This window comes from Tenrec ecaudatus, chromosome 10 (genome assembly GCF_050624435.1).
Source record: "Tenrec ecaudatus isolate mTenEca1 chromosome 10, mTenEca1.hap1, whole genome shotgun sequence".
Lineage (NCBI taxonomy): Eukaryota > Metazoa > Chordata > Mammalia > Afrosoricida > Tenrecidae > Tenrec > Tenrec ecaudatus.
The window spans coordinates 120,057,521-120,079,920 of NC_134539.1; the positions used below are offsets into that span (position 1 = coordinate 120,057,521).

Genomic DNA, 22,400 nt, shown 5'->3' on the forward strand with positions numbered 1-22,400 from the left:
CTTCACAGGTGTCAAATGGTTGGGCCTCCTTCAGTGGGCCTCTGCAGGCATGGGAAGGCCAACCCCTCAGAGGTGCAGGCCGCAGCGGCGTGGTGGGGAGCCCCGGAGAGTGTGCCCCTCACCGGGCTGCCAGTGCAGGCCTCCCCAGCCCAAGGGGCTGCGCTCCCGAACGCCTCTCAACCACGCATGCGCAATCCACGAGGCGCATGAGGTTCCCCGTGACCAACTCTGTGGGTGGAAGACGCCTTCAGCCACACCGGTCCCGGCTCTGCAGTGGACACCTGCTGACCTGCCGGAGGACCGTGGTCAGGATGCCCTCGTACGTGGCTGCAGACCCTGTGCTGTGGGATACATTAGCTCTTCACCAGTCAAACACCGGGAACCCCTTCTAGGCACCCCAGGAACGCATTACAGGAAGCCAACTGACTCCACTCGAGACTCCCCCCTAAACTGTCTGCATTCCAAACTACCAAGGACAGCTACGCTTTCCAAGGGAGAAGATCAAAGAGCCGTCATCGTTTCATTTAATCCTTTTGTTGTATCAATGGTCTTAAGAGGGATGAGAGATCAAAATAAAAATGGAAACAAACTAGATCTTGTGGCTGTTGTTAGTCTTTTTTTCTCAATTTGGGCCACAAAATAGGTCAGCTCCATTACTGATCAGCCTTCCCACAAATATTTAAAACAAATTGAATTGCACACCCAATACCCATCACAATTACACCAGCCACAATAACTAAATTAGCAATTCAACAAAATAATTGGAAATGCGATTCTCTCTATTCCACCAGTCTCCCTCGAGGGTTCAGCCGATCTATGGGGGAAAACTCAGCTTTCCTAATTCTGCAGCTAATTAGAGACACACTTGTAAATGAAGTTGTTTGTCTTAAAGTTGAAATTCTCTTCTGGGGGCGGGGAGAGAAGGAGCGATGAGAAAGTCCTACCCTGGAGCAAGCATGTAAGCGGACAGAATAACAGCCCGGTGCTGGCTCGTACCATCTCCGCAAGAATACTGCGTACTTTACTGGGGCCATGACGTGGGGGGGGGGGGGGGGTGCTAGCCACACCCAGTGACAGTCAGGGGGCGTGATACCAAAGGACGGACGGTCTTCTATGTTTTGTGTAGAGTGTACCAGCATTTTATTGTTAATATACAAATCCCTGTAGTTCGTTGTACTAGCAAAAACATTTTCTTAAACCCTGCTTGCGTATATCGATTCACTTACACGGCCACTTTACTTTCGGAACTTCCTAAGGGGCTCCGCCAGCTGTCACTATCACCCAATTGCATGGCCGCTTCAGGTCACGTGGCGGTCCTCCTCTGCACGTGCTACAAGCGGGCGCAGCCGCCGTCTGCGTTTTATCAGTCCTTGATTGTCCTAGGCTTTCTGGTGTTTGCGCTACAATGTTGTGGTAATTAGTATTTGTGAACCTGTATCAATAACCTTTTTTGAGAATAAGCAGTAATTAAAAAGAGAAACATAAAAAAGGCAACCCCTCAGTCACTAATAATGTTGTAGCTCAATGTAGACTTTACATGCTCCAAGAGAGATAGATGGTTTATGCAGTTTATAATTATATTTATTACGTATCATTCTATAATTAAGTTTGACAATAAGCATCACCAAGTTCTGCATCAAGAGTTCTGGCGGCGGTGCGTTTCGCATCGGGCAGCCTTTCCAAGGTTTGCAGTTCAAACCCTGCGGCTGCTCCGTGGGAGAAAGGTGAGGCTTTCTGCCCCCATAAAGATGGACGGCCTCTGACCCCGCAGCAGCAGGTCTACTCGGTCCTTTCAGGGTGGGTAGGAGTCCAAACTTCTGTAGGTTCTGGTGCAGGAGGGGGTGGGGGGCGCACCTCTGTCCTTACCCATCACAAACCGAGGGAGGCAGGTCCTTAGGAGAACCAGCCTGGCTGACGGCCTCCCAAGAACGAGAGGCCACTTCCAGCTGCTGCTGAGACCAAGCGTCTGTGGCTACACGGCGCAAAGCGAGGGCAGGGAGACAGGCATGCTCCACGAGGGGTAGGGGTCAGGCCGGGGCGGCTGGCAGCTCACACTGGACCTCCCAGGAGGAAGCAAAGGGAAGGCTCCTAGACCGCGGGGACTCTGCTCTCCCGGAGGACGGTGCCAGCAGCAGGACCAACCAGGGTCCCGCGGTCTCCCTCCCTGGGCACACTGGCTCGGGCCATATTTGGAGAAGCAATCTAGAGGTGTCAATGAGGATGTCCTTGGCCTCTTTTTTGTTCCTGCAGGACAGAAAAGCTGGGCTTAATTATATAACCGAGAACTAGCGCTCACATTCATGCCCTCTCCCCTCTCCGTCTAGCTCGAGAGGAAACCTTAAAACACAAACTCTCCCCCCAGCTCCGCGGAAGTCTGCGCGGCCATCCCCAGGCCCACTCCCCAAACCAGGCTGCGGGGCAGAGCCCACTGGTACAAAGCCCGGGCTGGCCAGCGAGGTCAGCAGGCGACAAGAGCCCAAAGAGGTAGGGGCCGCCCTGTCCACACCCGGGCCCGCCCCAGTGCTGATAGGGACATTCCAAGCACCTGCTCCTCAAACAACGGGAACCAGGCCTCTTACTTTCAAACGTTCCCTATCAGCGCTCAAAGCCAGGGCCGCCCTCGCCGCGGACTTGAAGGGACACGGAGTCAAACTGGAAAGCGATTTCAGGCCAGCCTGGAGTCAGTGTCCGGCCTCATCACTCAGGCAGCAAGACGAGCCTGAGCCCACCCCTCCCGGGTGCGTCCGCCGCCGCCACTCTGGGCTCCGAGGAAGGCAGCCCCTCACCTCCTGCCCCTCGGTCCGACCACCCCTCCAGCTGCAGTGGGCCCGCGCCCAGCCGCTGGGAACATCGTCGCCCCCTGAGCATCCTGCGCACCTGCCGATCGATCGTCCTGGCCCACTTCCAGCTGCATCTGCCGCGACTTGAGGAGGTTAGGTGGCACCTGCGGCCCCGAGCAGTCGGACAGGCTTGCCACTCGCCCCACGCGACTCTCGTGGTGTGCCGTCCACTCGGTCCCAATGCAAAGGGTCTCCAAGGCTGTGTCATCTGCAGACCACCAGCTCCTTTCTCTTGCCCATCTGCACGTGGGTTCAAGGCACTGACCTTTCGTCAGCAGCCTCGAGGCCACCAGGGCCCGCCCCCATTTAAATGCTGACATTTAAACTTCCGGTCTCCGGTCACACTGGTCACGTGGAAGTCACTCACACGCCATGCATGGCCAGTGACTATATACAAACAGTGCGGGTAGGCAGCGGTGGATTTCCATCATTCCAGAAAGGTGCTCTGGCCTGGACACCGGTCCACTGCGAGGCTTAGAGGCAGCGGCGCGCGGATAGGGGAGGGCGGCCGAGCCCCACTGACTGCGGCAGCAGGCGCGCTGTTTGGGGCTCCGGATCAGCGGACCTCAGACCAATGCACCTGGCCTTCCGGCGCCTCCTTTCGCACGCGGCAGTCGGAGGCGGTGCCCGGCCCAGTCTCCCCTTGGCCGCAGAACAGAGCTGGCCCTCTAGAGTGCCCGCCAGGGTGCTGTGGCCCTGAGGGCGCCAGCGGGGCAACGAGTGGGAACCGCAGGCTCCCCAGAGGGAGCGACGTCGAGGCGACCTGGCACGCGGTGGGCGGGTGCGCGGCTTTCCGGAGCTTGGGCCGCGCCCACGTCTAGGAACCTGCCTTTGGAGCCAGAAGTCCTCCGAAAGGCTCCAGCCGACCTTCCCAGCTCTCTAACGGGGGCCACGCCCCTCGCAGGGTCAGACTTCCCGCCACGAGCCCCACCTTGCACTCCCTTCTTCTGCTCAAAACATCCTTTCCGGGCTGCTTGGCCCGTCCCTACCTGAAGTCGCTTCAAAAGCCCCTCTAGATAGGTGCGCACCCACTGCCTGCCGTTGGTCGGTCCAGAGGGGCCCCGCAGGACAGGGCAGAACTGCCCCATGGGGTTTCCAAGGCTGGCCTTCTCGACGACGCTCTCCTACCCAGCACCTGCCGGCCTGGGGAGGGTGCAGCACCCACCGCGGGGGAGCGGGCGGCAGGGCACAGGGCAGCTTAGCCATAAAGCAGACTGATGGTGGGGTGGGGGGGGGGGTAGGGCTCTTCACTGGTTCCCATCATCGTTCCTTCTGAAGGTCTTGTATTCTCTTTCCGCACTTCAGGGAAGTGGGATTGTTTTTTTACCTATGCTTTTAAAATTTCTTTCCAGATCATCCTTGACCTTAACACACGAACTCTGGGCACCCTGGTCCAGGGGACTCGGGAATGCAAATGGTGCTGCGGCGGCCCCACGGGCCGACCCCCGACGCCGGGCGAGGCCGGGAAAGGCAATCTCTAGACACACAAGCAAAAGCCGTTAGATCAGGCCTCCTCCGGCCCTCACCGAGGCTCGCCCTGTCCTCCACCACGGGGCAGGGAATGAGGCGCCGCGATACAGCTGATGGACAAATCGAATATATACAGGCCAGCAGGGCGCGATGGGTCCCTGGACTGGAAAGAGAATTACTTAAGGAACGTACCCAATTACTGGCAATTATTTTAAAAAACGTTATGAAGACAAAGAAGATGAGGTTAACCTAAAAAAAAACCACGCAAACATAATCCTAGTGTAACTGCCCCTGGTAAACAAACACCCAAACAGGAAAAACACTAAGATGCAGAAACCGCTCTTCCGCAGCAGGGGGCGGGGGGCTCAGATCTTCGACCTGCACTCGGGGACCCCTGTGCAGTTTTGCCGAGACCGCATGTGTGTGCCTGGCCCAGGACAGGCGGGGCTTGGCATTGTCTCGCTGCACCCACAGAACGACGGCTCACCCTGAAGGTGTCCCCCGGTTTATAACTGGTCACTTTAGGATACCACTGAGCCCCAGACTCAGGTCCCTTCGATCAGAGGGGAGGCACGAAGGGCCTGGGGCAGACAGACGGAGAGCAGGGATTTGAAGAGGAGACCATTTTTCTCAACTGGCCGGCGCTGGCTCCCGCGGCTTCTAGTAGCCATCAGCGGGAAGCGGACCCCAGTGGCGTTCAACAAAGGGTCCTGGTTAGTGACCCCCGAGAGAAGGCTAGGCTGGCCAGGGGTGGGGAACCACACCAGGAGGGTGCCCGATGAAGGCATTTCAGGCAGCGAGCGCGTGTGACAGCCGGAGCGGGAGCGTGGAGGGCGAATTACATGCAATCTAGCAGCCGGGAGCGAGCGAGCGAGCGGTGGGGGCCAGGGCGGAGGGGAGGTGTCACGTTCTATTTACCCGCCATCTTTCATCGGAATATCTCCCCGCACATCCCACGCGACAGCTCTTTCATCCTCCCAGAGGAGCATGCTGATTTGAAAGGTTCCCTGGGGAGCAAGAAATAAACCCGGATCAAGCTCGCCCCGACCTTCTCCCCGCTTCCTTTGTTGCGAAGACACTGGCACAGGCCACCGCGACCGCGAGCCAGTGCAATGCCAGTTCCCTTTCAGTTCAACTTGGTAAGTAAGCTGTACACACAAGCACCCCCCGCAGCATTATCCCTGAAGGTGACTGCGGCAAACCATCTCCAGGGCCACCAGCGGGGGATTTGCTTGGTTATAGATGACACAGGCCCACAGCGAACACTTAAAACAAGCAATCAAAATATCCTAGTGAAAACGGGCACCTAGTGTGGTGTTAATGCTAAAATCCAAGCTCAGTGTTGGGGGCAAGAAGTGGGTACAATTGCACAGTTGATGGTTTTAAGGAAGGGCGAGTAAAAATTTCAAACGGCCCAGAAGCAGTGCCCAAACCGTCCTGGGCCCGGCTCCTGGTGAGACCCCCAGGTGCTACTGGCCCACCTGCTCCAAGGCTGGGTCGGAGTCCCACAATGTTCGCGGACGTGGTTATTTCTGGGCAGGAGGGTTCCTGGCGGGGTCTTGTTTTCATTCTTTCTACTTTTCTGTTTAGCCACTTCCCTGTAATTAACTTTTAGAGTGACAATAAATTAAGATCAGAATTCGGTCTCTGACGGGGGCATTCCGGGTGGGGCCTCCCTCCCAGTCGGAGTGGCGTCACGGGAAAGAGACTGCTCCAAGTAGGCCGACACGGAGGGAGCTGCTGGCGGCCGGAGCCAGGGCTCTGCATGGAGACCCTGCACCATGGGTCGGAACTCATTTAAAATCCAGCACCAGCTACCACAATGTAAAGTATTAGTTTTATTAAAATGCAAATCAATCAACTAATCTGTCTTTCTAGTAACAGTTGAATTGCAGTACCCGTGTCAATTAAAATAGTTTCCAATTTATTCTTGGCTGGAAGGAGAGTGGTCTTCTGAATTTTAAAATGAGAGCCTCCCTTTTATGGAACACTTCTGGCCCTTCCCTTCTTTCTCATCTCTCCTGTCTGTAAGTCACTTTAATTAAGCATGCTGGACTCCAAATATTCTGAAGTACTCGCTTGTGCACCTCCCCTCCCTCCAACAGACAGAGCGATCAGGACAGGGACGCTGTCTGTTCAGTGGAGGAGCACCAGGCTCTGGGAAAGCTCGCTGTTGGAGGTTACTGACTTGCTGAGTGGGGTGCAGCACCTGGATCCCCGGGCTATGTGGACGGGGCTAGGTGTTCTGCATTTTGACAGCAATGTGGGAGAATCTGCTCTTTCTGTTGGCTGATCTTTGAGGTAACTGGAGACACAGGGAATCGGATGCTTCCCTGACAGCCAAGCCCAAGAGCAAACTACCAGGGAAGGGAGAACAAGCCATAAGGCGCCAAGGGCCGAGACCTCTGGCGGTACGGCGCCCCCTCTGCCGGTACAGACTGTGACCCCAGTCACATCAGGATGCTCCTTCTGTGGAGTCCAGCCTCAGGGCACCACAGCGGCCCCCAAGCAGAGGCAGAGAGGGGCCCTGGACACAAACACAGTCACATAGTGTTGGCACCTACCATCTCCTATCAAAGCCCAACGTCAAAACCAAGGTCTGACTAGCAGTGGAGCCTCGCTCAGCTGGCTGCATCAGCGTGGCCTGGGGCCACCTCAGAGTAAAGGTCTGGGCACAGTGGTCACTGCGCAGTGACCACCCCAGCCAAGCAATCCCTGAGAGGGCTTTGGAGGAAAAATAAGGGAATGGCTTCCACCAGCTAGATTTATAGCAGACGTCATCTCAATAGAGCGTGCAGGGATGGTGAGGCTGGAACAGGACTCTCGGGAAATCGCCACGGGGCACAGAAGTCTGTATTTAGTCCCTCCGCACCCAAAGAAAATCCCAGGCCCCAAAGCACCCTGAGAAACCGCTGACCGTCCACCCGGAGCGGCATGCTGCTCTCCAATGCCTCCCTCCCTGAGACCACACACTCCTGTCCACCTGCCGGCTGTAGAGCTGTGGTTACATCACTGAGTGCCAGGGCCGAGCTGGGTGGCCCAGGCTGCTGAAGAAGCCAGGCGGTGGGGGCAGTGACAACACTCTTTATTGGTGACGCGAAGGCCCAGGGCCACTCTCGCGGCTGAAGGCCTCCTAAGCTGTACGTGTGCACGTGCGGAGTGGTCTGCCACAGCACCTTCCGGGAATCCAGCTCAAGCCCATCTGCGCTGCAGGAGCCACAGGGCGCGGGCCCAACCGCCACGCTGGGAAGAGGTGGGTGACTTCAGTCCCCTTGGTTGTCGCCAGGAGGGTTGAGTCTGCCAAAAAGGGAGCGGTACAGCTCTGTCCTACAAGACAAAGAGCACAGACTGGTTACACACGGCCAACTTTCTCACATGCACAAGAAAGCAAGGAGCCCCAAAGCCCCAGTCGGTGTCTTCCGTGGGAAACACAGCCGAGTAATTAGAGGCACTTTCCACAGCGAGTCTTCCTGCAGGAGCAGGAAGGGGAGAGGGGCCCAAGGAAGGCAGCGGCGGGCGGGCGGGTGGGCGGCCGGGGCATGTGGCTGGATGCCCTGTCTCCAGGGAACGGCTCTCCCCCACTTTGCCCTTTCCAGACGGGCTCTCCACGTAGAAAACAAGATTGAGTATTCTAATAGGATGCATGAGATTGCCATGAGACGAGGAGGAGTCAATCAGACATGGGATGTAGGGGATATAATTTCGTTTTCATACATTTCTTTGGTCTTGGCAGTACTTGAAAAACAATGAAAATGACCCAGCAACAAGATTCCAATTAAGGACCCGCGTACAGCTGAGCGGAGGCAGGCTCCGCCCCACGCTCAGCGCAGGTGTCTAGTCTCAATCTAACAGATCATTCGATGGGCCAATGTGATTATACAAAGCACAAACATGCCAGGGTCCTGGGCCTCTAAAAGGTAGCCAATCGCTTCCAGAGTGGCTGCCGCAACTGAAGCCAGTGTGGGCGAGACAGCTGCTAAGGGCCAGAGAAGCGAGCAGTGGGCAAGATGAGCCCATGCCCTGTGGCACAGGGCAGATCACTCTGGATGAGGCTCGAGGTGCCACGGTGTCCCAAACCCATGTGCAGTGCCGCCCGACGGGCGCGTCCTCCGCACACACAGAGGCCTGCCAGCCGTGCTGGTGGGGCACCGCAGGGCCCAGGGCAGGGTGGGGTAAAAGCTGCCCTGGTTCACATGCTCCACAGTGCCTGTCACCTTGTTCAGAAAGCAGCTTCTCAAGACCTGTCACAGCTTGAGTGAATCTGCCTGACAGTAAAATCCACCCTCTCCCCAACCACCCGACAGCTCTCAGGTTCAGTACATCAGACATCAACACCCAAATGCTTGTCAGTCTTCTGCAGAAGTCCCCTGCTAAGAGCTGTGGGCTAGAACAGTGACCATGACGGAGAGCCTAGCAAGAGGAAGAGCTGCTCACAACTTCCTAAGTAAAACTCAAAGTCACCCCGGAGCCAAGGAGACACAATCTTTGGGAGGAGCCACAGACTAGTCCAACTCGGCAGGCCGCCGGTGGAGGCAGTCCACCCCTGGGCCCTGGCCGTCTCCTCTGTTCCTCTCCAGGAATGTCTGTCGGCCTCGCCCTCTGCCAGGAAATGGGTGACCACACCTGTGACAAGGCCACTTCCCACCCCTGCTCCAGCTCACCCGCGACTGCGGGACCCTACCTAGTCTTCGCCCCGTCCCACGCCTCTTTGCCCACAACACCCTTACCGTGTCGACAAAACTATTAAATGGCATTAAGGGAGAGTCGCCATGACAAAAAGGGCAGTGGGACTTTGAGACTCCCAGTGAGGAGCAGGGGCGGGGGCTGTGTGGCCCCACCATCGCCATGCCAGCTCACACCAGCCCCCAGTCCGGACCCCTGGGCGAGTGCTTCCAGCCACCTCGGGGCGCTGGGCCGCAGGCAGCACTGTCCGCGCAGAGGGAGATGCTGAAGCCCGTGTTTTGATAGAACATCATTTCACACTCAGGTGGGCAAAGCTGACAAACATATGCAGCTGTTTGCAGCAAAGCGACTCGGAAAGCTACGTGGTCTGGCGCTTCCCTTTTTTTTAAACGAGGAGAAAATGAATGAGGAATTATTCCCATCTAAAAGCCCCAAAGTCATTTCAACCTCTCCCACCAACCAGGGGACAAGTGGTGGGGTCTACCCCCAAGGCTGACAGCCCTCCACATCCCACCCTCCAGGGTCCCCCGTGGCTCTCACTGGGAATATGGCTGCAGCAGCAGCGCCACCCCAACCTTTTCTCCCTCCACTCCCACCTCCTGTTCCCCCACCCCCGTCCTAACCCTGTAAGCAAACCAAACAGACCTCTCTGGGGTGAAGGCGTGTGCACCCCACCCTTGGGCTGAGACTCCCTCAGTCCTCCTCTATCCTTCAGGAGGCCCCACCAGGGCAGGCTGGACCCCTGATAGCGGAAGGTCTCAGGTGACCTGCTCAGTCGCTCAGCTCCGCTACACATCTTGGAAAGCACTGGATAAAGCCAGGTCCCTCGCAGCCCTGCTGGAGGAACCCAAGGGCACTGGCATCCACAGGCCACACCGACATAACACCCTCATCATTTAAATCCCACACTGAGGCTGAGCATGCTACCTCATCCTTTTCTGCTTCAATTTGCCTTCCCATTTGACTTTTCCCTACAGGATGTTGTCCCAGTAGGCTTGAATGTCTTTTTATTGAGCGCCCTGTCACCCCTTCTTGGCTACAAAAAGCTAGAAATGCTTTTCAATAAAAACTGAAATAAAATAAAATTTAATTTCTCAAAACTCCCAGGTTCTAAATAGTAGAGGAAAAAGAACTTCTTTCAGAGTGGGTTATCATTGCAGCTCTGGTTAACGTAAACTGGGGGTATATATATAACAGCAATACTATACAGGGCTTTACCGTTCTGATGAACTAGAGCTACGTAAATGCTATTGGAAATGCATTTCTTAATGAAATAAATGAAGCTTCCCTCCCTTGTTTCTGCATCTGCAGGAAAGCCTGACTCCTGAAGGCAGCAGCCCCTCCTGGCTCGTGTTTCCTGCAGACACAGCCTTGCTCCCATGAACCAGGGGGGGAGTTGGGGGTGGGGTTGTGGTAGAGGTGAACCAGGGGGGGGAGTTGGGGGTGGGGTTGTGGTAGAGGTGAACCAGGGGGGAAGTTGGGGGTGGGGTTGTGGTAGAGGTGAACCAGGGGGGGAGTTGGGGGTGGGGTTGTGGTAGAGGTGAACCAGGGGGGGAGTTGGGGGTGGGGTTGTGGTAGAGGTGAACCAGGGGGGGAGTTGGGGGTGGGGTTGTGGTAGAGGTGAACCAGGGGGGGAGTTGGGGGTGGGGTTGTGGTAGAGGTGAACCAGGGGGGGGTTGGGGGTGGGGTTGTGCGTCACTCAATTCTTGTCATTCCTTTCTGAATTACATGTCCAAAAACAAAACAAAATCACGGTGATTGACCACCAAAAATGACTTTTACTGATCTACCACTGACAACTCAATTAGGTTCTCCTGTAATTTTGTTGAAAACAAAGACCCGGAAATCCGATGAGCTGAAAGGGGTTTGCCATCCAGGCCTTAGTCAATCCCTTTCTCCAGCCAGCGCCTGAAGGTCAGAGGTGCCTGAGAGCCTGAGCTTCTCCGGAGCCAGGCCAATCAATGGCCCACCTTGGGTAGAGTGGGCACAGGGGAGCCCCAGCATCTCCAGGAGACCAACCTGAGCAAAGAGCACACACCTGGAAATGGGTTCCCAGGTCTCCTTTCGCTCTGAAGAGCCCAGAATACCCCCAAGGTGTAAGGGAGGCCTGGGGGTCACCCCAAACCCAGACAGACACTAGATCTGGCCAGGTCAAAGCACCTGAGAACAAAGCCCATCCGTCTCCCTCACCCAATCCCCAAAACAAGGAACACCTCAAACCAGGTAACAACAAGGCACCAAGGGCCTGAGTCAGCTGCTTCCCAGCATGGAGCGCTCCCCCCACAGGGGTCCAGCCACGCAGAGCAGCTAACCCATCAATCCTCAGTTTAACCTTGTCTCCATCCGATTCTCCAGGGTAAGTGTGTAGTTTAATACTTGAGGTCCCCTTAAGGCTACGCATAATGAACTTGATGTTTTTTGTTTTTAATACATAATCCTTCCCCGCTGTCACGTGAAGAACCAAGATGTCCGTCACAGAGCTAGCGGCAAGCTTCCCCACCCCTCTGGCTCCAGGCCAGCTGGACGCTCACCTAGAAGAGGCAATTGTGGCAGCCTCCGCAGGAGCGCGACCTACAGAGTAATTAACAGCATGCAGACCCGAGGTAGAAGGTCGATCACAGGGGCCCTTCCTTGAATTAAAATTTAACCTACCCTTTATTACAACCTACAAAAGCAAGTAATGAGCACTAACATTTTTATTTCTTTTAAACTGTCATTTCGGCTGTAGAGGGGATAATTACCTATCTTTACTGTAGTGCAATTTTATAACCCTTAGTGAGGCATTTTCTAATTTAATATTTTTACTATATTATCATAAAACCTGTTTCTGGAAAAAAAAAGATCATGGTTAGCAGCCATTTTCTATAAAGGAAGGCGCGCGCGTGTCTGTGTGTGAGGGGGCGTGTCTGTGTGTGGGCGTGTGTGTAAGGGCCAGGGGTCCGTGGGGGAGAGGGAAATGGCCGTGGTGAGTGGAGGGGAGGCTGTCAGGGCTCTGGATGAGAAAAGGCTGTGGGTGCACAAGCGATGTGTCTCCACATGTGTGCCCCCACACAGATCATTGTCTTGCATGATGGTGGTTGGGCAAACAGTGCAAAAGAGCATATTAAACCTGCAAACGATCTGTGTGGGGCTTTCAATTTGCTAGGTCAGTAGCCTGCAGCATCGGGACACCGGAGCAACTGTGCCCTCTGCTCTCCAGAACGAGGCACTCCTCCTCCTTCTCCTCTTCCTCCTCCCTCCGAGGCAGGCAGCAATCCCGAGCTCCCTAGAGAGACCTGCATGGCTTCCAAAAGCACATCATAACCTCAAAGCAAGGATGATACGCCGGGGCTATGAGTCGGCCTGCCGAGTGTGCTGGTGGACACAACCCTGCCACTTGCCCAAGGAAAACTACATATCATGTTCCCTTGAAAAAACTGCTCCTTCGTTTGTCACTAGTGTGTGTGGGTGTGTGTGTGTCTAAATACACAAGGCATCCCACAAGGCATCTTGATCCTTCTTGCCTTTCCAATCCTCTACCTCTCTGTCTGCCCTGCACCTAGGGTGGCAAGAATGTCACCCGGTCCCTCACACACACAGAGAGGAAGTCGGAGGACGGTGGCGATACCAGCACTGCCCGTCTGGCAGGGCTGTGCTCCCATGAGTCCTTGGATCACATCAGTAAGGAAACTGCCCACGACAATGCGCCGGGCGTCAACAGTGATCGACGCCCCTGCCCTCTTCCACAGGCCTAACTTTTGGCCACAGTTCACTAAGACTGTTGAAGCTTATGGACATGTACTAGGTTAGGTGTTGGTCCCTGGCCTTGAAATGTAATACAAGGTAAAATGAATAACCAGCGATGATCTGACTGCCTCCTTGAACTTTGTTAGATTTTTGTAGATGACCACAAAGACACGGCAGCGGGGGTGGGGAGGGTGGAGGGTGGGGGGTGCTGTGACTGTGAGGCCTTGGGGAAAATCTGTCTCGGGTGGCAGTTCCCCTCGGGACATAGGGACATCCTTCCTCATGCTGCCCTCCACCCCTTCAGCTACTGGTTTCCCACTCCCCACAGCCCTGCCCCTCCAGGGCCAGAATCAGGTCTACACTACATGCTCCCCCTCTAGGCCAGGTCTTCTTCCAGCTGACTGCTGCCTCAGTTCCCTCCATTCTCCAGGTGAGTAGGCTCGCAGTCTTCCAGCCTGCTGACTGAACTTCGAAAGACCTCCCGTTCTCCGAACAGGCAAGCCGAGGCCACACCACCTCCTCTGCCTTCAGTTTCCAGTCTCCTGGGTTTGAGTCCACCAGAATGTTTAAAACATTCCAAGTGTCTACTGAGACAAACACCTTACCAACCAGCCAGGGGCATGTCCCCACAAAGCATGGCCCACAGCCTGGGTGGAACGGGCGTATCTGCAGGCACGGCGGGGGGCAAAGGGCAAAGCCCACGTGCTTCCCCAGTCTCCTGAGAAGTGCTTAGCAATTACCAACAACCATTTTCTTGTGTGACATCCAAAATCCCATGGGAGACGGAAGTTCAACAGGAATCCCTAAATGCTAACAGTCACCAACAGCCGACTGATCATGCTTGCATGCCATTCACAGCCCCAAATGCCAAAATCCAACCCACACCGACCTGGTCAGGGTGCAGCACCCCCTCTTCCACTCCGCCCCAGCGCGGCTCCTGTGGTACTCACCTGGCGGAGGCGTGTGGAGGGCTGCCGTCACAGGCAGCGCGGGCTCTCATCCTCACTCAGTCTCTGCTCTCAGGCAACTGACTCACCACCTTGGAATCTGAGCCTCCTCCTCATTTTCTTTAAATGCTACACTTTCTTTAAACATAAAGCAAATTTCCCAATATGCAAAAGCACACCTTTGACCAGGACACAAGGAACAAACCACAGATGCTGTGGCGGATGGCCCCTCTGACTTCTATGGGGCGCTCTGACTCTAGACACAAACGACGCCTGTCCTGAAGCTCTCACTCCTCCTGCCCTTCTGCATCAGGGCCCAGCCTCTGGCTAGCGCCAACTTTACAAATGAGAGGGCCTGTGCTCTTGGGGGGCTGCACATGTGGGGGGAGCAGGCCAGGGGTGACACACCCTAGAACTCAGGTTCTCAGGAAGTCTGACTTACTGAGAACATCAGCCAAGTAAGAGACAGGCAGCTCCTCCTAATCCGACAGGCAAACATCACGTAGGTAAACACTCAAGAGCCCAGAAGGTAGCAGCAAGGCTGGTGCTCAGCTCCCCCTTGCTGTCCACGCAACAACAAAAGCAGGATTCGTTCCTCAAACTCTTGCCAATTCCAATAAAAAGAAATGAGGAAAAGAAAGCAGCATTTTCTCACTTGTAACTTCTTACCAGGATCAAGTTAGGAAAGCAACAGACAGTGACTCAAAATAATACCCCCCACCGGCCTCATTACCTGACCCCCCACACCAAGCACATCTTTTTCTAGTCGGCGCCCAGGCTCAACAACAACCGCAGCTGCCTACCTCTGCCACAAGGTGGCAGCACACGACGAGTTTCTAAGTGGACGGGCCTCCGAGGAAGCTGTGCCCTTCCATTTCTCTGCGTCCTCCCTCTGCCTCCTCCGGGCCCATGCTGGAAGGTCTGTTTCAATCCGCTCTTTGGTCAGGTCAGAGCGAGGTCTCTCAACCCCCTGCAAATGCTGTTAGTCCTGCAGCTTGACATTACAGAAGGTGACACATGGCCCCTGGTCTGTCTCCTAAAGATCAGGCCGACTAGAGAATTATCAAGGTTCGGAGAAGCAGGGGTGGGTGCGAGGGCGGTGGGGAGCAGGAGGGAGAGCTGATGGCTCTTTCCCCAGGTGGTCTCCCCTTCCCGGCTAGCCAGGTACAGTCAGTCCACTGGCAAAGGGGGAAGAACGCCTAGAACTTCCATCATCCCTACGACTGGTTTCCGGTCTTTCATTCTTTTAAAGAAAAATAGTTTACCTGAGTGGACTTACAAAAAAAGAGAAAAGGGCGGGGAGGTAGGGCGGGATGCAGAGCCCCCACAGACAAAAGGGAGCGGCCTCCTTTCGCCAGTATTAAAATTCCGTCTTCCTGGGATGACTCCACTCTCAGTTTGACTGTCTCATAACAGATTTGATGCGCGAGAAGACAAATGGCCCCACAAAGGAAGGACGACAAATCATCTCACGGCTTTGAGCAGGGTCTTCTCTTGATTCTTATTTATTTTCACTCTGAAGCCGGGCTGCAGCGCTCTTTGCCTTGGTGAGATGTTTAATATTAACGTCAAGCCACTGCGATGTCGGCAATAGAGTTGGCCGGTGTTGTGTTTACGGTTTTGTGACTGCTGGCTTCAGGAAGATGAAGCTCCTTGTTCAAACAGCGCCTGTTAAAAGCCAGGGGATGCTTCGCTGCATGGACGTGAATCACTTCCTCCCGCCGCACGAAGGTGAGACTGACACTCATGTTACATTTGTATCCACAGCCAGTCTGCTGCCCACAACCACCACCCAGGGCCAGCCTGCAGATAATGCATCTCTGCTGGAGCTTCCACTTTTAGGGGCGTGTGTGCCACACGGCACAGATCTCAGTGAGGGGAGCTCCTGACGACCCAGAGTTCCCACAAGGCACCCTGCTTCTTGAGCTGGGGGACATAATTGTTTACAAACAGCAGCAGTCCCAATATCAAAGCAGCAACTATGGAGCCAGGAGCCTGTGAGACTGAGCCCTAGGCTCATCCCAGGCCAGCCCATGTCAGCACAGGCACTGCAGGCCTCCCTGCTGACCAGCTCCCACTCCTGAAGCTCCCTGGAGGCCCAGGCACACTCCCAGCTCTGCGGCAACCTCCTCATCTGCCCCATCTGCCCTCTGGCTCAGCCCTCCTCTCCTTCCCTCAGCCTCTGGCCCTGGTCATCTCACCGAATCCCGGGTCTACCACCTCCATGGAGGCCGCTGCCCACAGCCAGGACACCTATGCCCCCCACCCCCCAATACTAAGTCTGAGCTCAGAGCCCTATGGGACAATTCTGTCACCTAAACGCCCATTTGTTTCTGTTAGGAATGGCAGCAAATCCTTCCTCTTCACAGCCTGCACTAACGGTCTCAGGCCCCAAGACAAAGTCACAAAATCAAAACCATATGTTCTGATTTAAAAATAAAAGCTGCCCAAGACAGGGCCCTGGTTTGGAGAGTTCACTTAAGCCAATGAATGAAACCGAAATTGCCACCTTCCATTTGCCAATGTTATTTGGTTTTTAATAGGATCTTTCCAAGAACTCCTCCCCTCTGAAAATCTGAAAAGTTTGGGGAAAGGAAGGCTTGCTCCAGACACCTGCCAGCCACGCTTCTCCCAGGAGCACCAGGCCAGCTCACTTCAGCTCCTGAACTTGCCTGGCCTGTCAGGCCAACTGAGGAAATACCTTCAGAACGCTGGCTATGCCGGCCAACCTCCCCCACTCTTAAGCGTCAGCAACTTGATTACCTCTGGCTGGTTATGGGACTGGCCTTAAAAAGCTTGATTGCTGAATGCAAAATGAGTACTTTGCATTTTGTCACCAGAAAATGCAAGTGGGTCTGGGGGCTGCAGTTGAGCCTCCCTCTGCAGGAGCAGGGTCTGGACCAGGGAGGCGGGGCGCTGCTGAGTGCACGGATGAGAACATGTGCATTGATTTCTCCTTTCTCATAGAGGCGCACAAAGCACCCAGGAACAATGGCTCTTCTTTGTAGCGCCTCACATTCCACCCTGCACAAAAGGCCCAACCCCCACCCTCCACAGGGAAGCAGGAAGAAGACTGGAACCGAAGGGGTGTCTCCTGGGTGTTGCTGGCCACCACTGGTCTGGCAGACTGCTTCTGGGGCTCCACACACTGACTCTTCGCTTGTCTCTCTCCCATCAAGTAATCTCCCTCCTTGGGCTGATGTTTCCTCCTCTATATTGGAGAAGAAAGGGCCTTCAGCCTGATTTACCTTTTAAGTGGAGGAGCCCAGAGGGCAAGAGAGTTCATGTTTATAAAGCACTCTGCTCCCCAGGACATTCGGGATAAAGGAAGGCAGCTATGCACGCAACTTCAACTCCAAGTACAAGGAGGCAGTGGCCTCCATCCAACACTAACGCCTAGGGGCAACAGGCTTCCTTACTGGCCCGGGCTGACCACCAGCCTGGGGATCTGCTCCTGCAAGGTCACGGCCTTGGACACCCTGCAGAGCCCAGCTGTACTCTGCACCTGGGGCTGCCGCCAAAAGTCGGAGTGGGCCCAAGGGCACCAAACCCACAATTCATCCCAGGGCCAAGCACATTCTGAAAGGGGTCTAAAAAACGACCTAACAGTCTAATTGGTCATTGCTGAGTCCTGTCTGGTGTCGCTGTGTTTCCATGGTAATAATTTGTAGAAAGGCCACCAAACCGATGATAAGTATCCACAGCTCAGGGGAGGAGAAGAAACCCTGTGGGACAAAACAAAGCTGAAGGCAGACACACTTGGAAGTCTGTGTTCAGGCAAAGGGGCAGGAAAGACATGTGAAAACACAGATTTTGTTTCTTTAAATAGCTATCTGTATGTAATCTACACAGGTTACATTGTATGAGAGGGCTTTAAAAAGTTAGTGGTAAAAATTTGATCTTCTAATTCCATTTTGTTGTGAACTTTTTGAAGTCCCCTCAGACATTATGTTGACCCTTTGCACAGACAACAAGACCCTGAACAGGACACTTCATGCTCAAGAAGCCGAAGAGCAAGAAGGACCACCTTCACTGTTTAAAAGGAAACTGAGGCCCAGTGGAGAGGTCTGGGGGGCGGCCCCAATCCCATCTATTAAGTGGACACCTGCCTCTCCCCCCAGAAGAATTTATTTCAAAGGACGGCATTGAATCTGCAGCTTCGTGGGAGGGACATATCTGCTCAGAGCACACAGGAGCAGGTGAAGGGGGAGGAGGAGAGAGTGGGGCACATCCTGGCCCACCAGGCCGTGAGGACGATGTCCCAATTAGAGCAGCCAGTCCAGACAGAGGACCACATGGCCAGCCCCATGATGAGACATGATGCCCCTCATTGACCCATAGCCCTACAGGGGACAACACCGGACACACAGTGTGGGAATTGCATCCAATCTGATCCCGCCTCACCAAGGCAAAACATTATGGGGGTGCAACAGAACAGCAAGGGAAATGGAGTGGCGAGGTGCCCCAACAGACCGGACTGGAAAACACTCCTAAAGGAGTGTTGGACTAACTACAAGCTTTTCTTTTCTTATTGTGTTTTGTTTCATTGTTGTGTTTTTTTGTTTTGTTGTATATTGTTGCGTGGTTTTGCTCTGTCTTGTTTTTGTGCATGTTATTATCTCCGCAGGTCTGTCTAAATAAGACAGGCTGGATGAACCATCTGGAGGAGCAAACAACCAGACCGACAGTTCCGCTGGGACATGGGAGAGGGGGAGGTGAGGGGAAAGGTAGTGGTGTTAACAAACCCAGGGACAAGGGAACACAAGTGATGCAAATTGGTGGTGAGAAGGGTGTAGGAGGCCTGGTAGGGCATGATCAAGGGTAATGTAACCAAGAGGAATTGCTGAAACCCTGGTGGGGACTGAGCATGATAGTGGGATGGGAGGAAAGTCAAAGGAAATAGAGGAAAGAGCTGGGAGGCAAATGGTCTAGATATGGACATATGTAAACATATTTATATATTAGGATGGGGAAGTAGATCTATGTGCATATATTTCTAGCTTTAGTACTAAGGTAGCAGAAGGACATTGGGTCTCAACTCAAGTACTCCCTCAATGCAAGAATACTTTGTTCTATTAAACTGGCATTCCATGATGCTCACCTTCCCCACATAGTCACTGAAGACAAAGCGGGTGCATAAGCAAATGTGGTGAAGAAAGATGAGGGTGCCCAGCTATCAAAAGATACAGTGTCTGGGGTCTTAAAGGCTTGTAGGTAAACAAGTGGCCATCTAGCTCAGAAGCAACAAAGCGCACATGGAAGAAGCACACCAGCCTGTGTGATCATGAGGTGTCAAAGGGAACAGGTATCAGACATCATCAGAACAAAAAATCTTACCATACTGAATGGGGTGGGGGGAGTGCGGAGTGGAGACCCAAAGCCCATTTGTAGGCTACTGAACAACCCCCTACAGAAGGGTCTCGGGGAGGAGCCAGTTAGGGTGCGATGTAGTAACAATGAAACATACAACTTTCCTCTAGTTCCTAAATGCTTCCACCAGCCCCCCACTATCATGATCCCAAAAATACAAATCCGGCTAAACCAGAGGATGTACACTGGTACAGATAGGAACTGGAAACACAGGGAATCCAGGGCGGATGATCCCTTCAGGGCCAGTGGTGTGAGTGGCGATACTGGGAGGGCAGAGGGAGGGTGGGTTGGAAAGGGGGAAGCGATTACAAGGATCTACATGTGACCTCCTCCCTGGGGGACGGACAACAGAAAAGTGGGTGAAGGGAGACGTCGGACAAGGCAAGATATGACAAAATAATAATTTATAAATTATCAAGAGTTCATGGGGGGGGGGAGCAAGGAGGGAGGGGAAAAATGAGGAGCTTATGCCAGAGGCTTACATGGAGAACAAATGTTTTGAGAATGATGAGGATAACGAATATATAAATGTGCTTTACACAATTGATGTATGCATGGACTGTGATGAGTTGTATGAGCCCCTAATAAAACGATAAAAAAAAAGAAACTGAGGCAGACAGAGGGGGCTTCTTCCTCAGGGCCACACTGCACGCACACACCTTACAAATCCCAGCTCAGCTCTCTCCCTCACGAGCTGCAGTCGCTGGAAAAGGACCTTAAATAAGTGTTTCATAAGTGAGACTCATGCATTCAGGCCAGATGCAAGTGAAACAAAACAATGTCTTTAAATGTCTGAGCATAAAATCTGAACACCAAATGCTATGAGATTTCAGCAAACAGATGCATGCTTTGACTTATAAGTTCGCAGTCTTAGCAAACAAAACCCATAAATGCTTTTGTGAACAGTGATCTACAACCATTCCTCACTTCTCCCTGTGGCTAAGACCCAAAGACCAGGTGACTGTTCAAAACCTATCATGCAAAAATGGAGGGGCCACGTCAGATCACGAAATGGAGGCTGAACAAACACTACCTCGTCCATTGCAGATGACATCATGACCTAACTTCAGGACTATCGCAATTCAAGGTCCAGTCACACTGACACATAACCTCCATCCATCATCACCTTGCACCCTGCAGATGTGAATCTGTGGTTAATGTGCAAAATAGTCGGATAGCAGATTTTTCACTATTGTAAATGTGAACGCTTAGATAACAGCTAATTACAAGTGAGGACACACCGTGGGAGGAAGATTAGTAAAACAGAGGTTCAAAAGAGCAGCCTCCCTCTTGGCAAAGAAGGGAGATCATAAAGGTCTTCGTGGAAAGGCTGAAGGACTGAGCAAGGGGGCGATGGAGTGAGGAGGCTGCAGAGCAAGTGTGCACAGCAGCAAACACCGGGGCGTGTGGAGTGTGTTCTGGGACAGCAGTGGTCTACCCTGAACAGCCCTGAACCAGGTGATAAGGAGAAGAAAGTATCGAACTGACCAATCACTGAAGGTCTTTAGTAGCCCGCTTGAGAGAGTGCCTTTTATTCTATAGACAACGAGCAGTAGCATGCTCTATGAGATTTGAGAGAGGTTAATCTGGCAGTGGTAAACAAACTGATTAGAACAGCGGCTGGTGGTGATGGGCTATTTCCATGAGTCTATGTGGGAAGTTGAAAGAAAAAGAGCTGGACTCCACAGGGAGGGAGCACAGACCACTAAGGAACAAATTAACACGACGCTCTAAGCAGATAAGAAGGAAGAAAAGAAACCAGGCAAAGCTAAGAAATTACATACGAGTAACTCAAAGTGGCATATAAGAGAGATTGTCTAGGCATAAAAACAACGAACAATGGCCCAAAGAAAAAAAGTGCCAGTTATTAGTAACCTATTAACAAAAAATATCTCTGAGCATATCAAAAGAGACAATCTTTTTCAAAGTCAGACCCCACTATTAGCAAAGGTACATAAGCTCCACTGGGGGCAGAGGGAACATGTGCGTAGCAAAAACTCGTCAAGAATCAGGAGACAGTTAGCTGTTGACCCAAGAATTAGCCCAAGAATCTGATCTACAGACACATGTCCAATCTAGAAGACAGTGCTCAGAACACAGTATAAATTCTCAAATTTCAGATATTACTTTAAAGAGACATTGTAACAATCTAAATGTCCAACTATAAGTAATAAATACTCTGATAGACTATCACGAAATTGCTCTTAAACGTAATTAAGAATCCTGATCAAAAGGGGAAAATACTAAATAGAATTTCAAATTCTCATGGACTTTCTGAAGCCATAGAGGCTGGATGAACCTCTGAAATTTTTGCCCTGAAATAATTTTTAAACCTTGAATCAGAAATATCCTTTTAAGTCTTCTTAAAGTCAAACAACAGTTTCACTTTCTTAGTAAAGAATGCCTTCAGCTTTCTTAAATGCTCTTTTAGAACCATCTGCACAGTAGCAGAGTGGGCAGAGCATCTCAGGAGACGGCGGCGTCGCCTACAGGGCAGGGAGAGGAGCTGTTCTGAAAGGGAGGGAGCACGGTGCCCCAACTTGAAGAGTGTAACCAGTGCCACTCAACTGTACATGGAGAAACTGTGAGTTGGTGCACTGTGGTAAGCAAATGCGCAACAACAGCAAAATTAAATGGCATTAAGAATGTTTATAGTATAAAGTTCTAACTGCCATAGGGTCACTTCCAACTCATAGGGACCCCATAGAGCAGAGCAGAACTGTCCCATCTTTCTCTCAAGGAGCAGCTGCTGACCTTGTGGTTACCAGCCTAAAGCTTAACCCGCTTGGCTTACAGTGTAAAGTTAGCTGGGAGGGGGGTGGGGACACGACACACACAAATATATAAGTATCTAAAGGGCTTCAAAAAGTTCAGGGAAAATGGAATTAAAAGAAAATTTTTCTAGAAACTTTTGAAACATATATATATGTCGATTCTGACAAAGTGACCTTATGAGCTCGAGGTTTAGGATCCTTGTAACCAGAAGAAAAGATCATTATTCATGAAGACAGGGTTGGGAATTCAGTGACTCGTATACTATACTAAAATGTGAATAACGGAAAAGCAAAGCCTAGGCGAATAACAGATATGCAAACCCACCAGACGCTCTCAGAGGAAGAAAGAAGAGAGGGAGGAGAGAGAAGGCAAAGCACTGGCATCCAACAAGAGGAGGAGGATTCCCTTCGACCCACAGCTTCCACGAGGTCTCCTGGCAGCCATGGCGTGGCTCCCGAGTCACAGCCCGGAGGCATAGCCTAGCTCCATTACCAACACGCTGTTTAATGTGCACAAGGGACTTAATTTCTATGTCTCGGAATTCTTACCTGTGAAGGACAGATAATGACAACCACTGCACTGGTTTCCT

General features: G+C 52.9%; 1 protein-coding gene across 1 annotated transcript in view; it reads right to left on the reverse strand.

The window, feature by feature from the left end:
- Positions 1-7,378: 7,378 nt before the first annotated feature.
- AATF (apoptosis antagonizing transcription factor) overlaps positions 7,379-22,400 on the reverse strand; it is a 108,803-nt gene continuing 93,781 nt past the window's right edge. Inside the window, exon 12 of the mRNA XM_075561454.1 lies at positions 7,379-7,637. Coding sequence (XP_075417569.1) covers positions 7,574-7,637 — 64 coding nt within the window. The 3' untranslated portion in view covers positions 7,379-7,573. The remainder of the gene's footprint in view (positions 7,638-22,400) is intronic.